General features: G+C 40.2%; 1 protein-coding gene across 1 annotated transcript in view; it reads left to right on the forward strand.

Annotated features, from left to right (window-relative positions):
• Window positions 1–16,256, forward strand: part of GPR158 (G protein-coupled receptor 158) — a 385,566-nt gene that overhangs the window by 363,767 nt on the left and 5,543 nt on the right. The window contains exons 8-10 of the mRNA XM_014608949.3: window positions 5,350–5,488; window positions 9,489–9,594; window positions 15,392–15,538. Of these exons, the coding sequence (XP_014464435.2) occupies window positions 5,350–5,488; window positions 9,489–9,594; window positions 15,392–15,538 (392 nt within the window). The remainder of the gene's footprint in view (window positions 1–5,349; window positions 5,489–9,488; window positions 9,595–15,391; window positions 15,539–16,256) is intronic.

The raw sequence follows: 16,256 nt of genomic DNA on the forward strand, positions 1-16,256 counted from the left end.
AGGCAGAGGTCCAAAGGAGGACCCACAATATAAAGAACAGATGATGGGAAGATAAGGTAAGGGACATTCAGCACCTCTCTGACATCCACAATATGCATGGTTTTTTCAATGCCACCAAAGCCTAAGCACTGAAGAAAGGGGAACCATCAATGCCTGTCGGGAAGAGCATTTTGTAGACCTTCTCAATCAAGACTCTGTTGTTGATGAGATTGTTCTCAACTCCATCCTGCAGCACCCTGTCAGAAGTGATCATGGAATTTCTCCAATCCTTAAAGAGGTGAGAAAAGCCATCAAACAGAAGAACAACAAGACATGTGGAGCTGATTCAATCCCCACCAAAATCTTCAATCAGGGGAGAGAGAAGCTCACTTCACAGCTTCATGTTCTCATCTGAACAATTTGGAATGATGAGGAAATCCCAGATGACCTCAAAAGCACTATGAACATGACAGTCTTCAAGAAAGGAGGCAAGCCCAACTGTGGAAATTACAGAGGGATCACCTTGCTGTCCACCAAAAGAAACATCTTTGTGAGAACCCTCCTGAACCACCTCCTTCCACTTGCTGAAATGCTCTTCAGTATGGAATTTCAGTGTAGATTTAGGACATCAAGAGGCACAACTGATGTGATCGTCACAGCTAGGCCGCTGCAGGAAAAATGCCGGGAACAACATAAACCTTTCTACATTGCCGCCTTTGACCTCACAAAAACCTTTGATGCTGTCAAATGAGAAACACTGTTGAGGATCCTTCTGAGGTACGGATGTCGCCCACCAAAATTCATCACCATCCTTTTCCTGCTCCATGACAGTATGTGAGCAGTGGTTCTCAGTAATTGATCTATAACAGATCCCTTTGAAGTTAAGATGGAGTTAAGCAAGGTTGCATCATTGCTCTGTCTCTCTTCTCTATATTCTTTACTGTGATGCTACATTTGGCCACCAACAAACTTGCAGCCAGAGTGCAGCTAAACTACTAAATGGATATAAGCTGTTTAAACTCAGCTAATTCCAAGCCAAAACCAAGACTACCCCAACCTCAATCATTCAGCTGGTACGCTGATGATGCTGTAGTGTGTGATCACTTGGAAGCAGACCTTCAGGCATTCATAGTTGTCTTTACTGAGGCGTACATTAGAATGGGACTGACCCTTAACATTTAGAGTGATTCATAGATTGTAGAGTCAGAAAGGACCACAAAGGATCATTGTGTCCTACCCCCTGCCCCTGGCAGGAAAGAGGACCGAAGTCAGATGACCCCAGCCAGGTGTCTGTCAAGCCTCCTCTTGAAGACTTCCAAGTTAGGTGATAGCACCAGCTCTCTTGGAAGCCCATTTCAGATTCTGGCCACCCTTACTGTAAAAAATGTTTTCCTAATGTCCAACCTGAATCTACTCTCCACTAGGTTGCACCCATTATTCCTAATTACTCCTAGGGGTGCTCTGGTAAATAGCGCATCACCTATTCCCTGTTGTTCTCCCTTGATAAACTTATAGGCGGCTACAAGGTCTCCTCTCAGACATCTCTTGAGAAGGCTGAAAAGATCCAGATCCCACAACCTCCCCTCATAGGGTCTTTCACGGAGGCCACTAGTCATGCGAGTGGACCTCCTCTGAACCCTCTCCAGATTCTCTGTGTCCCTCTTGAAGTGCGGCACCCAAAACTGGACGCAGTATTCCAACTGCGGCCTGACCAATGCCGCATAGAGGGGGAGCATCACCTCACTCAATCTGTTGGTCATGCATCTGTTAATGCATGACAAGGTGCAATTGGCCTTGTTGATGGCTTCGTTACACTGCTGGCTTATGTTGATCTTGGAGTCAACTATGACTCCAAGATCCCTCTCAGCCACTGAGCTGCTGAGGAAGTCATCCCCCAACCTTTAGGTGTGCTGGGGATTCCTCCTTCCTAGGTGGAATACCTTACATTTATCTTTGTTGAATTTCATCCTATTTTGTTCTGCCCATTGATCCAACCTGTCCAGATTGGCCTGTATCTGCTCCCTGCCCTCCGGTGTATTAACTTTGCCCCATAACTTGGTATCATCTGCAAACTTGGAGAGGGTGCTCTCCACATCCTCATCCAAATCGCTGATGAAGATATTAAATAACACACTAAGGTTCTCTATCAACAAGCTCTTAATGAGCAGTCCCCAGCTCTGGTAATTCAGATTCACAGTGAGATTCTGAAGAACACTGAGTATTTCCCATACCTGGGAAGCCATCTCTCTCAGAAGACATCCAACATCAATGAAGAAATCCAATATCACCTCAAATGTGCAACGTGTAGCTTTTGGATCTCTGAGGAGATGGGTGCTAAAAAATCATGATATCATATCTGAAACCAAGTTCATGGTTTGTCAAGTAGTTGTGATCCCCACCTTACTGTATGGAGCTGAGATATGGACAACATACAGGAGACACCCCAAATCACTGAAGAAGTACCATCAACACTGCCAGCGGAAGATCGTTCGAATCCGGTGGAGCATGGGGGGCTCCCCAGCGTGCTCGGCAGCAGGCTCCCAAGTGGACTAGAAGCATGTCCAGTCCACTTCTGGGTTCACCGCCGAGCACACAGGGCTCCCCCACCTCACGCTCCTGTGGGATGCTCCATCCGCCCCAGCATTGCAGCGTTCACGAGCTGCCTGGTACCTCGAGGTATGTAGAAAAAACATTTAAAGCTGTGTCTATGGCTAAATCACTGATTCTCCAAATCATCATTGAATCTTCAGATTCAGATTTGGCCAAATCTAATCAGAGACAGTGATCTGAATCAACAAATCGTATCACTTTCCCCAATTCGGGCTGAATCTGAATCTGAATTGAGTATGGCCCATTTCTCATACCCCTAATAGTTTGTACCCTGGTATTATGGTGAACAGTGATATTTTTTTTTCTTTCCCACCATGTCTCTGAGATACCTGTTGTATCAAGATTTTAATTTAATGCCAAGTATTTTAGCTTCCCCATCTTGGTTCTTAGAGTTCTGGCATTTGCCTAAATGCATTTTTTATTTGTGCCTAGGTTTCTACTTCGGGGCATCCTGTTAAGCTGGGTACCCTTTTTTTTAGCTACTCCTCCCTGTTTAATTTGAGCCATTCCATCCTATTCCTCATCCTCTGTGGGGGGATCTGGACTGTTTATTGTTTCACCCTTAATGGAAGCATCCGTCTGGACCATGTGCTGTTTTGCACCTGTCAACTTTTCCTCAGTTTTTAGTTTAAAGGCTGGTCTGCACCTTTTTTTAATGTTACGTCAGCAGTTTGGTATCATTTTTGTACAGGAGGGGCAAGCTCCACCTTAACAGGCTCTTCCTGTCTCAAAAGGATTCCCAGTTCCCAATAAACCTAGTCCCCTGCTCTCCACACCATCTCCTCATCCACACATTGGAAACCCTGCAGCTCTGCCTGCCTCCCTGGACTAGAGTGCAGTACTAGAAATATTTCTGAAAATGTTCCCAGTGGGGCCAGGGCTTAAGTCTCTTCCCTATCAGCCTAAATGTAGCTTCCAAGATGTTCTCCTGCACTTTGTCATTGGTGCCAACATGGATCACCACCTCTGGCTCCTTCCCAGCACTCCTAACAAATGGGTCAGTATGTCTCATGAGATCTGCTATCATGCAGTCCTCTTGCCCAGCAGATACTAAACTGTCTGTATTCCTAATAATATAATTTTCCACTACTAAAGCATTTTTCCTTCTTTTGACTGGAGTTCCCTGCCACCCCTTCCCCCATAGAAATATCCTCAGTGCAAGAAGATACAGGGACTTCCACTGGAAAGGAGATCCCAGCTAGGGTGTGTTTTTTTCACCCTCTCCAGCTTCATGCACTTCTGTCCCAAGACCTTCCTTCTCTTCAGAAGCACTGGAGCTCCCCGAATGGAGATGGGACTGTATTACACTGCCCCAATAGGTCTCATCCAAATACCTCAGCTGTACCAGTTTGACCAGTAAGACTCAGTTATTTCAGATCAAACATTTAGAATCTTAACAAGACTAGAAATTAACCATTTGCCTTTATCATTCTCCCCATGGAGCTGCTCAGTCAGAGCTGTTTGTAATACTGTTGTATTGATGCTGAGAGAGTCTTGAGAAAAACAAGATTTATAAGGTGAAGCAAGACGTTTATGGACCTCTTGGCACTTTTAATCTCTGATAAAATATCAGATGACCCTTCAGTGAAATGTCATGAAATACTGAAAATAAAATTATTGAGGTCATTGTGCTCACTGTTTTCTGAGGAAATAAAAGAGCCTGTAACTGGTGCTTTTGATAGGATGAAATGTGATAAAAGTACATTTCTAATATATCTCTAACCTGAGGTTTGCAAAGTAATTTCATATATACAGGAAATGGGCAATGGTAAATATAGGGGTATCATGGTACTCATCACAACATTCAGCAAACCCAATCCAGTGTAGGCATTGTCATATCTTGACACTGACTGACAACTCAGAGAAAGCCCTGGGACATGACTGAAGAGCATGGCCCAGATAGGGTTGGCCACTTCCAGGTCTGTTCTCTCAAAAGCCTCCAAGAATAGTAGATAAGAGGCTGAAAAAGGCAGGTTACATTCCTGAGGTGGGTTCCTGAAATATGGGGTATATTTGGCTAATGTGAAGTAATTGTGTTAAGAACAAAATTAATCTAATACAACTGTCCACTGGAATCCAAGCTCTAAAGGTAAGATTCAGTTCAGTCAGCTATAGCAGGAATGATATGAGCTGGCCCTGAGTCTTTACTCATCCTTAATTTGTTTCTTTCATTACCTACTTCTTTCATATTAGGAAGAAATGTGTCACTTGTTCTAATTACCAGATCATTAGGCCTCTCAACAGAGACTCATAATATTCTAATTCAGAGGCAAAACAGAATTAGCTAAACTGAGTGGAGGATGTGTTTTAATCCAAAATGAACTGATATCGCAGTTATAAACCTTTGAAATTAAATACCTAAAATGGTAGTAGCAATTATAGCTGCTTCTAGAACTATAAAAATATATTCCGAATATTTCCAAGTTGCTAAGATACCATTTGAGAAATGAATATGGATTTGTTAGAGGCTTGTCTTTGAATTTGTATATTGAAAAAAATAGACATCCTTGAAGACAAAGATTATAGATCTAGTTGTACACTGTGTAAAAATTTAAACAGAATGTCTGAAATATGTACAGTTTCCACACCTAAAAGTATATTAAGACATGTGTGTATGTATATATTTATGAATACATGCTGTCTGTAAGTGTATATATTTGTATATACACACATATACAGAACATGCTATATAACTTCAAATTTCCTTTCTTTTTCATTTATAAACTAATGGCAAATTATTTCTTTTTGTTCTTCTCACAGCTGAATTTTTATTCCTCTTGTGGGGTGTTTATCTCTGCTATGCAGTGCGGACAGTCCCATCAGCATTTCATGAGCCACGTTATATGGCTGTTGCAGTTCACAATGAGCTCATTATCTCTGCTATATTCCATACAATTAGGCAAGTGATCTGTAGATCTAGTAATTAACTGTTTATCTTTCAGGTTTCTTATGATGCAATTTAAAAATGGTAAATTGGATAGGATGCATAATAGAAGGTCACGTAAATATTTGAATCTGCAAAATAAGCAGTTATTAAACATCAAAATGTTCCCATAGCATTGGAAAATATGTACAGTCAACTTATTTGTCATGTAATTAATTTTTTCAGAATAGTAATTGATTTGTTACTGGCCAATTAGATTTAAAAAATCAGTCTCTGTGATACAGTAGATTTCTTAGAACAACTGCCTGTCTTGATTCATTTGCACACTGCACACTGGTTTGTATCGCTAAGAAATGCGGATAAGCATATTGATTTATGTGAATTCACCATGGTGTGTAAAAGACTGGCAAGTTAAAATCCTGGGTTTAAGAAAATTGTATTAGTTTGTGCATGAAGCATAATGATTTATATGTTGCAAATAAAAAATCAACACTACTACTACTATTACTAATATAGTGAATATTTATAGGATACTGTAGCAATATTTATGGAAAAGACATTCATTATGAAGTATATTGAGCCTTGAATTCCATAGTGGTAAATTTATTATAAGAATAACAAACAAAGGGTTTCTGCTAGAGTTACATGAAAATGATCCATTTGATTTGTTTCCAAAACTTTCACTGCAAAAAAATAAAATAAAATCTCCAGGTAAACCTAACATGATGCTCGAGATTCAGTATCTTTTGGGCAACCTCCACTCCTCTCAAATTTTCCTCACCAGATCTCTGCTGACAATGTTCACATCTACACTCAGTGCCCTGGCTCCTTCTTTCTGCCTCAAGCTCATCCCTCTCTCTGCCTTTCTGATACTTTCCTTTATGATTTACCGGTTCCTCCAACCAAACACAGTAAAAACAAACCTTGTCATCTTTCCTTCTTCTAAACAAGTGATTCTCAACCAGAGTGCCATAAAATTCTGGGGTGCCTTGAACTCTTTTCACAGGTGCCATGGGGTGCCATACAATGTTAGCACTGTTAGATGTGCAAACATGACTGGCAAAATAAACCAAAGATTTCAAACAGGAATCCATAGTGTCAAAAACATTCTGACCAGCTGTGATCTTTGAGTTTTTTGCAACAGAAGAATTGATCTATTATTTTTCTGTAGTCAGAAAAGAGACAAAACTAAGTGGTGGTGTTTTCTGAGGGCTGCCTCAAGCCTATTAAACAGTGCCTCAAGTCTGTCAAGGTTGAAGATCACTCTTCTAAACTCTCTTTTTATTTTCTCTGTCTCTGCTGAGAATTCTGCTCTGCCATTCCAACTTGCAGCCTGAGCCCAGGTACGGACATTACACTTTTACCAGTATAAATCATTGGAAACTGGTGTGCCCATAATAGAACAGAAGTTTGGCACACACAGACTGGTTTAAAAATAGCAGAACCCAGACTAAGATTTGTTCCCCCCCATACCAAAGGGTGGAATGCGTGTTCTGTTTACAACCCATCTAAACTACGCTGCTTATAGAAAACTGCGTAACTTAGATTGATTCTGTCTCAGGCTTTTTGAATGCCTGTACCTAGCCTCAGTGTTTTCTTCAACATCTCTTTCTCCTTTACTCTCATAATCTGTCCACATACTAAATCTTCTTTTTTGTCTCCCTAATACAGGGGTGGTTTACATATAATGTGTACCACAAGTGTCATGGGCAGCCTGTGTGTGGCACATGGCAAATGAGGGAGGAGACAGGCAGCAAAGCAGCATGGAAGCAGAAAGGGCACAGAGCAGGGAGCAAGAAGCAGAGCAGCAAACTGAGCAGGGAGAAAGGATGGGACTGGAGAGTGTGAGCCTAATTTGTGGCACACTTGCCAAAATACAAATACATGCAAAAAGAAAAAAAAGACCATATTTTGCAAACACGTAGATGTGGAATCTTCTTTTAGCTCCTGGCTGCCAAAATAGATATCAAAGTTTTATTTGTGATATATATTTCTAACATTTCTGTGGCTATGGAATGGTATTCTCTCTTCCTACAAGAATCACAGTGAATCTTAGCCACCATGGTTATTTTTCTTATGGTCTATTTTTTAACAATTGGAAGCATGTCTGGTGTCATAGGGAGGACATGACTCCACCTATCAGGGTGCTAGTTATTGTGTGGGTGGGGATTTGAAAGGCCCCTCTGCATTACAATGTTCTTATAGCATAGCTGTGTGGGGTTAGAGTGTGAAAAGTTCCCACCCCACAACCAACACAGCCATACCAGGAAAACTCCCAGGTGGACTTAACTCTGATGGCAGAAGGCAGTATCTACCACAGAATTTGTGTCTTTTGGGAAAGCTGGTGTAGCATGGGAACAACTGTCACCAGCAGAATTGCATCCACAGGGGGGGCTCAGCCACATTAGCGCTGCCCTTGTAGTATAGATATAGCCCAGGATTGCAGGATATCCTGGAACTGGGGGTTGAAGAATTGCATGGGACAGGGGACTGTGTACAGAATGTCCTCCTCTCCATTCCCAAGAACTTCTCTGGAAAAACGAATACAACGGTTTGGGGGGGATAGAATTCTTCTCTGTTCAATAGATTTGATTTAATTTCCTTTCTGATCAGCTCTGCTTTTCAAGTCTGGTAGATTTCCAGGCTTTTTTCTTTTTAATATTTTTTCTTTTTAATAGTCCTTACAATGGTCAGAGCAGCTGGCATTAAATGAACATTCAATTCCATTGAGATCTCCTGTCTTTTATTAACTAGATGAGCTAGCTCTGATAGAGTATATATATATAGCACAGAGAGAGAAAGGAAGTGGTGTAAATCAGAGAAATGAGTTGAAAGAAGCCTAGAATTTATCTAGCTTCAACTCCTGCCAGTGTAAAAATAGTTCCCCATATCTCATGATCTACATATTTATTCTATAAACAGTTGTTTTTTACTTTCCTGATTTTTGGACCAGCACTAGCATATAACTAAAGGATGACTACAGGTAGTGATTCTTAATGCCTCTTGACAGCCCAAAAGACAACTGAAGTGTTAGAAAAAAAAACCTTCTAAAATTTAAGTGTGGAAACATCTGTTTAGGTAAGAAGAATTTATAATAATGTATCATGTGCTTGTACCAGCATGCTTACAGTATAATAAACAACAAATTACATTGAAATCATTATGACAAGTAAGACAGGGTTTCATGCCAGGCTAATACCATTAACAAAAGGACATGGTTCCCGGACAGTGTATACTAGTTAACTTTAAAGAGCTTGCCAATACCATTTCTGTTTGTACTACTTTTTTTAAACCTTCAAATTACAAGCCAGTGGCATATCTATTCATCCATTTCATTGCTTACCATTAAAATCTTTGGTAACTCACAAATGCAGATAAACCATGCTTCAGCCAGCTTTAACTTCAGTGCTTATTAAACCACTCTTAAAGAAACAAAGAAAAATATTAAATTATTATTAAATTACTGAAGTTTGTACCAGTGTTAAGCCCTGTAGTATTCAGCTGGGAGCTCCTGCAATCAAGGTCATTTCTGTTCCACATTAAAATGTGTTTCAGTTTAGTTCTTTGTTTTTACTATAGCCTATGTTATAACTGGTCAGACCTTTCCTGTAACTGCAATTTAGGAACATCCAATATTTATGAAATGCACTGTAAGTGGTATAAATAAATATGATAATTAAATAACTTAAAACTGGAGGTCCAATCCTCACTTTATGTAAACTGCTACAGATTAACTAAAGTCAAAGAAGCTGTGACAGTTTATACCAGCTGGAGATGTGGCTTAGTAGAGTCAGATTAAATGGTGGGCTACATCGTTTAAGATTTGCATTTTTTTTCTCAGGTCCTTTGGAGTTATCATACATGTGTAACCTTTAGTCTGTACCAAAGTTATGCAAGCCAAACTTATTCATATTTGATCTTTATATAAAAATGATCTCCAGGAATATTAAGATTCTTAAATTTAATGCATTGAAAAAGACAGATGAAATGCCAGCTGTCCAAATTCTACTTTCAGATTTATTCTTGCCTCGAAACTTCAGTCTGATTGGATGTTGATGCTGTTTTTTGCACATACACACTTGACTGTAACAGTTACCATTGGGCTGCTTCTGATTCCAAAGGTATGCCGTTGTTGTTATTTTTTCTTACCAATCAACAGAAATATATAATTGTGCACACATGTTCTTTCTTAAATTACCAAGTTATTGGTTATTGGAGGAGGAGGATTAGGTTTTTGGTCCAGTAACAAAGATTTGTTTTCAGTCCTCTTTTGTTAAAATATTTGGGGAAACTAACAAATTTCTATTGAAGCAATCAGAGTTAAACATCCTTTACTGTTGATATGATTGATAAATTGTATCACTATATTTGATTTTACTGTGTCAATTATGGACCTATGTACAATATTTTTATAGATTTATGATCTGATTTATCATTATATTTATACTTTAACCATTTAGACTATATTTATACTTGATTGTGTTAATTCTAGGAGTAGGAATAATGTTTTTATAATGATTGGCTTAATTTTATTATTATATTTGTATTTCTGTATTTTTGCTTATATTTATTTATATTATGGCTGTATGTTTGTCATGTTGTTTTCAGGAACAAGGCTTTTAGCCAAAATCCTTAATAAATTTAATTGAATTTAATTCCTGTAATTCTACCATTAAACTATTTCTGGCCTTCGAGAAATCAATATTTTTATGTTAAGTGTAAAAATCATAAGCCAGTGTTCATATTAGTAAATCAGAAGACTCTTGCTGACTTTAAAGATTTAGGATATAAGCTGTTTTAAAAGTATTGCTATGAGATGTGTCTGAATTAAGAAGAGGCTTAGAAAATATCCAATGAATTATTCTTCAGGGTTTAACTTTATTGTTGTCTTTTGGTCTTAGTTTGTTCATTTATTTTGCTTCTAGAAATGTTTAATTTTAGAGTGGACTTGCTTGATGAATAACAGTAAGACAATTCACAAAACAGTATTTAGTTTACATAGACTTAATATGGTAAATATAATATGGGAGCCCTATATAAAATCTGTTTATTTTGGTCTATGTTGGGAGGGTGAATATTGTGATATCCAGCCTGTATAAGGTATGGCAGTCTCTATAGCTTATAGTAAGATGCTGTTTGGGAAGAAGGCGTAGTATCTACAGTCAGAATGTGTGAAACTGAAATAAAAGATATTGCGGTTCCGTGATGTCATATGGAAATCGGGTTGGTATTGTCTCAATCCAAAAGAAATTCTTTGTTTAGCTGTTTCTAGTTAGCGTAACTATGTTGGTGGGGGGAGAAAGTGCCTTAGATTTTTAGAATGGAGAATGGAAGATCATAGGAAAGTAGGGTTGAAAGGACCTCACAAGGTCATCTAGCGCAGCTCCTGAAGGCAGGATCATCCCTGACTAAAGTATCCCAGCAAAGTGTCTGTCCAACCCGTTCTTTAAAACTTCCCAAAATGGAGATTCTACAGTTTCTCTATATAACCTGTTTTAATGCTTGACCACCAGTCAGAAAATTCTCCCCAATCTCCAAAATAAATTTCCCTTTCTTAAGCTTGTAGCCATTGCTCCTAGTCCTGTCCTCAACTATTATGAAAAAAAAAATCTCCATCCTCTCTATAATTGCCCTCCAGGTATTTGAAGCTTATTTTCAAAGCCCACTTCAGTCTTCTCCAGATAGTGAGAAGTGAGATAGTGGTGAGGAATGGAGTTGCTTAAACTGATCTCTTAAAAACACATATAGTTTAATGCTGTTCAGCATTATCAGACCCTATATTTAGTTTCTTATAAATTTCCCACATGTGAACTTGAAAAATCTGAGCTCATACCTGGTCAGTGGAAGCCAAGTTAGAGTTTGGCAACAAAATGTATCAAAGATTCTGTCTGGGCAGAACGTGCTGTATCACAGGGCTGCAGGACTGTGGAAGGCTTTTTCTGGCCAGTGTCTCAGGACTGCTGTGATATCAGACACAGGAAATGAGATCAGGAAGATTTCCTTGCATTCTCATTACTAGTGTTCAGGTCCCTTTGACTTGAACAGAGAAAGGACAAAATCAAGATGCAGGTTGGAGGAGAGAAAAGGCAAGAAATGGGAGATGTGGAAGATGGGGGAAGGTTGAGACCAAGTGAGGAGTTAATGGGGACCTAGGGATAGCTGGGACTGACTGGTTCAGAAGATTGGTATGAAGAGTGTAGGAAGGCTTGAACGGGCAAATGGGGTGATGGGAAGACTGCCTAGGAAATGAGACTAGGTTTGGTATAAAAAACTCAAAAAGAAGCAACGAGGACAGGCTAGATAAGGTGACTTGGACCGAGACAAGGAGTCAGTGGGGGACAACAGTATAAAAAAATGGGTGCAGGAGGAAAGAGACAGGACTTGGAAAAAAACAAGATGGCAGCAACAGAGCAGAAGCATGCTCCCCTTCAGATCCTGGAAATGTACCCAAGATTTCTCAGTCCTGCCATTTTTGTGAAACCCACTGGTAAAACATGTCCAGGGTGCTCAACCTCCAGCCTGCAAAGCCTTGGCATCCAGTTCACAGGGGTCCCCACAGGTCAGGAAATTTGGCAGTGGGGAAGCAGTAGGAGCTACCCCCTGCCCACCCCTCCCTACTGCCAAATTCCCAAGCCCTACAGAGTGGGTTACAGCCAGGAGATGACTCTCCACTAGCACGGCCAGATCAGGGCCAGGCCATGCCCCCATTGCTCTGTCCAGCTGGTTCGGGGCCAGCTCATGTACCTTTCTCCATTCACCATCATGGGTCTGGACCATACCCGCTTCCCTCCACCCACCCAAGTTGGGGCCAGACAACACCTCCTTCCCTTCCCCCTGGCCAAGTTGAGACTGGGCACCACCACTTTCCTCCTGCAGAGTTGGACCCCCCTCATATGCAGCTGGTTTGGAGCTGGACCATGCCTCCTTCCTCCACCCACAGGGCTGTGCTATGCCCCCTTTCCTCCCACCCAGCCCAGCTGGGGCCAGGCCATGTCCACTTCCTCCTGCAGGGTCGTGTCATGCCTTCTACCCCCTTGGGGCTAGATCAACCCGTGGGGCCAAGTTGGGGCTAGACTATGCCCCCTTACCCCACACAGCTGGATTGGGGCTGGGTTTCCTCTTGGCCCTCCTCTGCAAAGGCGGTTAGGGCCCCACTGCATCTGCCCTGTTTGCCAGTTTGGGTCCACTGGCCAGATCTGGCCTCTGTAGGGACCAGACTCTGCCCATGCGGCCTGCTGGATGAAAAGGCTGAGCACCGCTGCTTTAGTCTGTCAGTTGCTATTACACTGTAATTGTTCTGTAAAAAGGGGTAGTGTGCAGTTCCATCCACCACACATTCTCATATTTTGTTAAATACAATTGAAATACGTATTGGTGTAATACAGGGCCCTCTGCTGTATATTATTTTTTCTCATTGTTTAGGGTTCTGCCAATCGTGTCTTTCTTCCTGCTGTGTTCAGCAGTAGAGAAAAGTGACTTAATATTGGAAAGGATTTTTTACAAGCACGTGGACTTTAAAGCAAATTTATTTATATAGCATTTTGTTCCATTAGCACTGGATTTTCAAAGGATCAAATAAATACCATTTCAGTGTGATGTGTTCTTGTGACAATGAATTTCTGGATGATGTGATTAGAATATAGCATTCTTTGTGCAGAAAATTCCATCAAAACATTGACTTCATAATGGTGGTGTTGTAAAGACCCATAAAATTTTACTTATATAATAGTCCAAAGGACAAGGACCAAAGAGGATATTAAGAGTAAAAATCAAACAAAAACCTTCACACTTTAGTTTGACATAATTCTCAGCTCACCCTGCTGCTATTTATAACTATTGCTGATGTCTCAAAGCAGTGCATGCTCTTATCTATCAAATATGCCTAAAATAATGAGTCATACCAATGCAAGATTGTGATGCAAACTTTGAATATCCTGCAGTCATTTTTACTGATTTATTTGGGTTTTTTTAGTAATAGTTTATATTTTCTGTTTCTTATCCACTTGCTTTTTAAAGCATGTTAAAAGCATCATTTTCCACCAAGTTTTTTTTAAATTAATCTTTCTCAAGCTAGATCTCAGATACATAGATTAAAATTCCCTTTCCTGTATATTTTCTGAGTGCCTCTTCACTGAGGTTTCACCTTGCATCTTGACAAATTGTAGCAAACAAGAGATTAAATGTGACTATAATTATACAGATCAAATCCCGTATGCTGTGATGTAAAGACATGGAGTCAGTGAGGCTGTACCAGTTTATAACAGCTACTCTCTGGCTCATATTAATAGGGGCAAGTGAACCAGTATGAATAAAAAAAGGAACAGATTCAAACCTTTTTTCCTCCCTTTGGAGTGAACCTTTGTTAAGATTAAGGTAGAATTGGCTAACTATTTTTCTCCTTGTTTTTCATATTGAGCACACCTTGGGTACATAAACATAGGCATCTGAGATTTGTGTCAAATGAGGCATCAGCTCATTGCATATCTGCAAATGCGGCTGTAGAGCCCAATTCTTGAATGACAGTCCCTTCCACACTTATCACATGCGAAGTTCATATCTAATGGTCCTGAATGTGGTGCAGAGTTAAGCATTATGTTTAGATTGTTGTAACCAAAGTGAAGATGATCTAACTGCCACAGTGTGCAAGTGCCTCATAGGTTTAGGCTGCCCTAACAATAGCATGCCTGAGCTAAAGTCAGTTCACCTCGGCACTATTTGTAGGGTGACTTAAGCCCTGTGAGCACTTGCACACCATGGCTTTTAGAGGTGAACTAACCATAGAACAGCAAATGGTTTATCCAGTCTAGGAAGGGTTAATTTGGCCTATATGTGAATGCCTATATGTGTTCACAGCACAGCCCTGGGGCTGGGAAAGCCCAGCCACTCACCACAGTTCTGGGCCTGAGCTGTTTTAACTCCCCCGATCCTGACCAGGCTAGCCCCAAGCCAAGCAGCTCCCCACAAGTTACTTGTCTTTGGCTGCAAGAACCTCCTCCCAGCAAATGGCAACACTTGCACACATGGGATTCCAACTCATGTTTAGATGGCTTACACTAGACCTGAGCCAGGTCACGCAAATGCTTAGAATCATAGAATCATCGAAAACTGGGGTTGGAAGGGACCTCAGGAGATCATCAAGTCCAACCCCCTGCTCAAAGCAGGACCATACCCAAATAGATCATCCCAGCCAAGGCTTTGTCTAGTTGGGTATTAAAAACTTCCAAGGATGGAGATTCCACCACATCTCTGAGTAACCTGTCCCAGTGTTTTACTACCACCCAGTGAGAAATTTTTTCCTAATATCTAACCTAAACTTGCTCCAACTTGAAACCGTTGCTCCTTGTTCTGTCATCTGCCACCACTGAGAACAGTGTAGCTCGATCCTCTTTCAGACTCCCATTCAGGTAGTTGAAGCCTACTATTAAATCCCCTCTCAGTCTTCTCTTCTCTAGATTAAATAAGCCCAGTTCCCTCAGTCTTTCCTCATAAGTCATGTTTGCACCCTTGTCTCTTCCTTTTATTGGTCAAGACATAAAATGGGAGAGATACAATATGCAAGATTATTAAACTCTGTGCAAAGGTTATTTTTGTGGTATTCACAGCCTCCCTGAAAGAACTAGAAATCCTGCACCTAGTTTAATCCTAGAGATTTGGATAAGCATAGAAAGCTAGGAATGATTTTTTAAAATGAACCTCTAAACCTTTTCAGGCTAACCAACCACTAAAAATAGTACCCAATCTATAAAAATAATATTCTATACTATATTCTCTGTTCTAACAACATTTATGTGGTGATTGTGACCATTTGAGGCCAGATGGGTAAAATGGAGTGTGAAGAATAGTTGTATACTTTAGAACATTAACATTAAACTTAACAATATGTTAACTGCAGCACCCTTTTATGAATATGTATTGCAGTTTTCCCATGCAAGCAATAATCCTCGAGATGATATAGCTACTGAGGCATATGAAGATGAACTTGATATGGGTCGATCTGGGTCCTACCTAAACAGCAGTATCAATTCAGCATGGAGTGAACATAGTTTGGATCCTGAAGACATCAGGGTAACTACTATGCTTTTAAGAGTAATTTGTTCTTAAGAAGTGTTTTTCTAAACTCTGAGCTACACCAGTTTGATTTCTTTTTACTGCAGACACACAGCAAAATGAGCCGTTTTGTGTCTAGCAAGGACTGTAGTGTCAAGTCATGTGACATACATTTAGGGAAATACACAAATATGGGCAGGGTTTTGTTGTGTGCTATTAAGAGAATCACTCAAGATTGAATGGGTTGAAATATCCCTGGCATGACCCATTTTGGGAACAGAGGCTCTTCTAGCCAGTTTTGAAGTATGACCACTGACACAGTGATATGTCATTTGTTGCCATCATATAATATATAACTTTATGAAACCTAATAATCTGCTCAAATGAGATCCCTGCTTTATTGGATAAAAGGAGTACTTCTGATTGAATTGGTTTGAGTGTATGCTATCCAAAATACAGCCTAATTGTCCACTGCATGCCAGGTGAATAGTGAAAATACATCATGACTACATATTAATCCTAGCATGTTATATGCCAGGAGACCATATTAAATGATAACTATTCTATGCAGTGGGTGTAGGTCTGAATTTACCTTTATAATAACAAAATTGTAATTAAGTACATGGAAAAATGGCGAACGCTAGAAAAGTCATAGTAAATAATTCAATATAATGTTCAGTTCATTCTAATCTAAATGCAGGTCACCTAGCCTGGTTACTGGCCTTGATTTGTGTTG

This window comes from Alligator mississippiensis, chromosome 5 (genome assembly GCF_030867095.1).
Source record: "Alligator mississippiensis isolate rAllMis1 chromosome 5, rAllMis1, whole genome shotgun sequence".
Taxonomy (NCBI): Eukaryota; Metazoa; Chordata; order Crocodylia; family Alligatoridae; genus Alligator; species Alligator mississippiensis.